Raw genomic sequence first — 3,573 nt, 5'->3', positions numbered from 1 at the left:
GGGGGGAATAAAGAGCTGTCCCCAAAAGTGCAGTTCTATCACCAGTTCCCCCTCCCCACCACGTCGCCTCCTTTCCTCTCCCCAAAACCCCGAAGGATCTCCGCCTGAAGACACATCCATGTAAAACAATGGAGGGAAGGGGGAAAACCCTGGGCTGGGGGTGTGCTGTGTGCTGAGCCCAGTGGTTGGGTTTTCCCTTTTCCCCCACTCCCTTACTATTATTATTTTCTGCTTTAATTTTTGGAGGTGGTTTTTTTGTTATTGCTGTTTCGGGCCCAAGTACCGCCCGTTTCCCTTTCCTTGACTCGACACACCATGCACTGCGAGAAGGGGGAGAGAACGGGCAGACGGAGCTTCAGATGAGGAGATGGGGGCCGTGCAGTGGCAGAGGGGTTGCAATGTGATGCTCCTGGGGTCCCGAGCCAGCCCTACAGCTCCATGGCAGCCGCACCAACCTGACGCCCCGCTGAACATCAGCCCATCTCTTTCCACTGCTTGTAGAACTCCAGGATGTTCTTCACTTCCACGCTGGCGCTGGCGGCTGCTTGGATGGCAGACTGCAAGAAAGCAGCACCCAGATGGCACACAGCAAAGGGCCCGGGGCTCCCAGCACGGCCAAGGGGCTCCCACCTATCGGGTAGGGGCTCCCAGCTCCAAACTGAGTTTGTGGAACCCAGCACAAAGCATCCAAGCCCCCAAAGCCAACCAGGCAGCTTGCAGGGGCTCAGCACAGCCACATGACCGACCTGCATGGGCGCCGAGAGCGCGCTGGGGTCCTCCAGCTGGAAGCCTGTGATGATGGTGACCATCCCTGTGGTGTCGTCATCCCCGCTGCTCTGGGACACCGTCAGCTGCTTGCAGCTGTCCAGGATCTTATAGAGGTTCCTGCCACGCAGATGGAACCGATGAGAGATGGAGGAGAGATGGCTTCCCTGCACAAATGGCTCCCAATACACCCAGGGGAGATGGGGCCGGAGAAGAGGAGGCTGCGGGGTGACCTGACTGCAGCCTTCGGTACTTAAAAAGCAATCGCCAGCAGGAGGGGAACTGACTTTTTCCTCAGGTGATGGGACATGGGGGAACGGATCTCAGGGGAAGGAGGGAAGGTTTGGCTGGGATGTCGGGGGAATGAGATGGGGGTCTTCAGAGAGAGGCTGCGGGTGCCCCATCATCCCTGGGCCGTTCAGGACCAGCTGGGCTGGTAGCAGAAGTGGAGGTTGGGGCAGGGGTGGGAGCTCGGCGATCCTTGGGCTCCCTTCCAACCCGATCGTCCTGTGATCCTACGACCGCTCCTCTGCTGCCTCTCGCTTACCACGCATCCAAGTCTTGTCTCTTCAATTTGTGCCTCTCAAAGCTCTTCCCGACGTCTCTCTGGCAACGGATGTACCTAAGGAAAGAGGAGAGTGGCTGAGCTCAAAGCGTCCCACAAACAGAGCCAGAGCTCCGCAGCAGCTCCTCTGCCTCCGCTCAGCCCCGCAAACCCCCACAAACCCCCCAGCAGCGCCTCAGAGGGGTGCTGGCAGAGCCCCCAGCCCTTCAGCAAGAGTTACTCTGCAGTTTGCTCCCCCATCCTCACCGGTTTCCCTTCTTAAATTCCGCCTCCAGATAGCGGATGCCGTCCCGGGCGCCGGCGTTCTCCTTCTTGAGGAAATCCAAGCTGTCGATCACTGAAAGGACGCACAAAGAGCAGCGGGGTGAGGCTGCGCCCCTGCACAGCTCCACATCTCCAGGAGGGAGGCACGCAGAGCTCCCACACCTGCCCGCGGGATGATGATGATGAACCTCCCGCTGCCGGCCAGCTGCTTGACCACGGCCAGGTGCTGGCAGAGCGCCTGCGCGTCCAGCACGAGGTACGGAGACATGGCCGACTGCGCCTTGGGCTGCTGCAGGCTGCCCTCCAGCTGAGACACCTCCAGCTGAAAGACACGCAGGGATGCTGCCTTTGCCTCCAGGCTGTGACCCAGAGGGTAAAGTTTTACCCTCCGGCCCCCGGCACACAGAGCAGAGCTGGGGACGGCCTGCTGTGTCGCACCCGTCTCTGCGGAGCGCGGCTCTCCCTCATCCCATCCCGTCCCACCCCTCCCTACCTGCAGGCGGAGCTGAGCCATGTCTCTCATCAGCCGGTTCCGACGAGCCTCCTCTGCGGCCTGGCCACGGAAACAAAGCTCCATCAATCAGCACAACAACGGCACGAGGGACGGGGTGGGAAGGGCGCATGGGGCAGCTCACCATGTGGAACTGGGCCTGGGCCTGCTGCACCACGCTGTCCTGCTCCGACTGCGCTATGCTGATGAAGATCCCCAGCTCCGGGTTGAACTGCAGGATGCTGCCCTGCAGCCGCGTGACAAAGTGCCCAAAGCTCCGGATGCAGCAGATCCGAACGACGGACTGCAGACGCACAGAAACAGGGGAAACATCCCTGGTGAAAATGGGAGCGACGCGCAGGGAGCCCGCAGGCAGCACAGAGTTTGTGGTCGGAGCTGCCAAAGCTCAAGGAAGAGGCAGAGAACACCGCAGGGCTCTGCCTGGAAATCCGTGCCAGGAGGAGCAGAGGGAAGCACCGCCTGCACACTGCTCTGGGGACGTGCGCTCCTCTCCTTAGGGTCTGGGTGAGGATGACAGGAGGTGACGTGGGATGTGACACTGCTGGAGCTCTGGGCTGCGATTTACTAAGCGTGGTCCCCACGTCGCAGCTCAGAGCAGCGCCCTTAAGCCAAAGACATTGGGATGCTCCCCATCCTTCCCTCCCCAGAGGTTCTGACGGGGACAGCACGCTGCTTCTCCGGGATGCGTAGATGGCTTTGGCACCCACCTGAGCTCAGGCTCAGACTGGAAGCAGCCGGGCTCTGCTTTGTGGGAAAGGACCCCAGTGAGGCACACGCACCGAGATTTGGGATCCGCCCGGCTCACCTCCTCCACTGCTGAGAAGACGGGGCGGTCCTGCTCGAAGTTCAGCCTCCTGTGCGCGTTCCTCAGAGGGGGCAGATTTCGCAGGGCCACGTCCTCGGGGAGCAGCAGGTTGGCACGCAGCTCCGGCAGCTCGGCGCCGCTCAGCACCTCCCTCACCTCCTTACACAGCTCCAGCCCTGAGCACGAGGGAGCACAGCATCAGGTCAGCACAGAGCCCAGCGTGTGGGGACAGAACGCGATGGGTGCACAGAGCTGCTGCTCAGGGGCTGGGGTTTGGCCACAGGGGGGTTTGAGCAGAGAATAACACGACAAAGTGTTCTGCACTTGGGCCGGAGGAATCCCAGGCATCCACACAGAATGGAAGGAGCAGCACTTGAGAGCAGCCCTGCACAGAAGGACCTGGGGGTCCTGGGGGATGAAAAGCTGAACGTGAGCCAGCAGGGTGGGATTGCAGCTCGGAAAGCAGACGGGATCCTGGGCTCCAGCAGCAGAGGGGTGGCAGGGGGACAGGGAGGGGATCGTCCCCCTCTGCTCTGCTTTGTGAGGCCCCATCTGCAGCACTGCGCCCAGGGCTGGGGCACCCAGGGCAGGAGAGACAGGGAGCTGTTGGAGAGGGTCCAGAGGAGCACAGAGATGAGCGGGGGGCTGCAGCACCTCCCTGCA

The 3,573-nt window shown here is 61.5% G+C and overlaps 1 protein-coding gene across 1 annotated transcript; it reads right to left on the bottom strand.

The window, feature by feature from the left end:
• Nucleotides 1-218: 218 nt before the first annotated feature.
• On the bottom strand, nucleotides 219-3,099 carry LOC104915560 (protein SMG5-like; the record flags this gene model as incomplete). The annotated part of the gene is made up of 8 exons (XM_010726475.2): nucleotides 219-557; nucleotides 747-885; nucleotides 1,313-1,387; nucleotides 1,577-1,667; nucleotides 1,757-1,916; nucleotides 2,088-2,147; nucleotides 2,230-2,388; nucleotides 2,911-3,099. Coding segments are annotated over 8 exons (957 nt in total), but the record flags the coding sequence as incomplete, so codon positions are not given.
• Nucleotides 3,100-3,573: the final 474 nt, after the last annotated feature.

This window comes from Meleagris gallopavo, assembly GCF_000146605.3.
Source record: "Meleagris gallopavo isolate NT-WF06-2002-E0010 breed Aviagen turkey brand Nicholas breeding stock chromosome 27 unlocalized genomic scaffold, Turkey_5.1 Chr27_random_7180001954136, whole genome shotgun sequence".
Classification (NCBI taxonomy): domain Eukaryota; kingdom Metazoa; phylum Chordata; class Aves; order Galliformes; family Phasianidae; genus Meleagris; species Meleagris gallopavo.
This window is presented reverse-complemented; position numbering and strand designations above follow the sequence as displayed.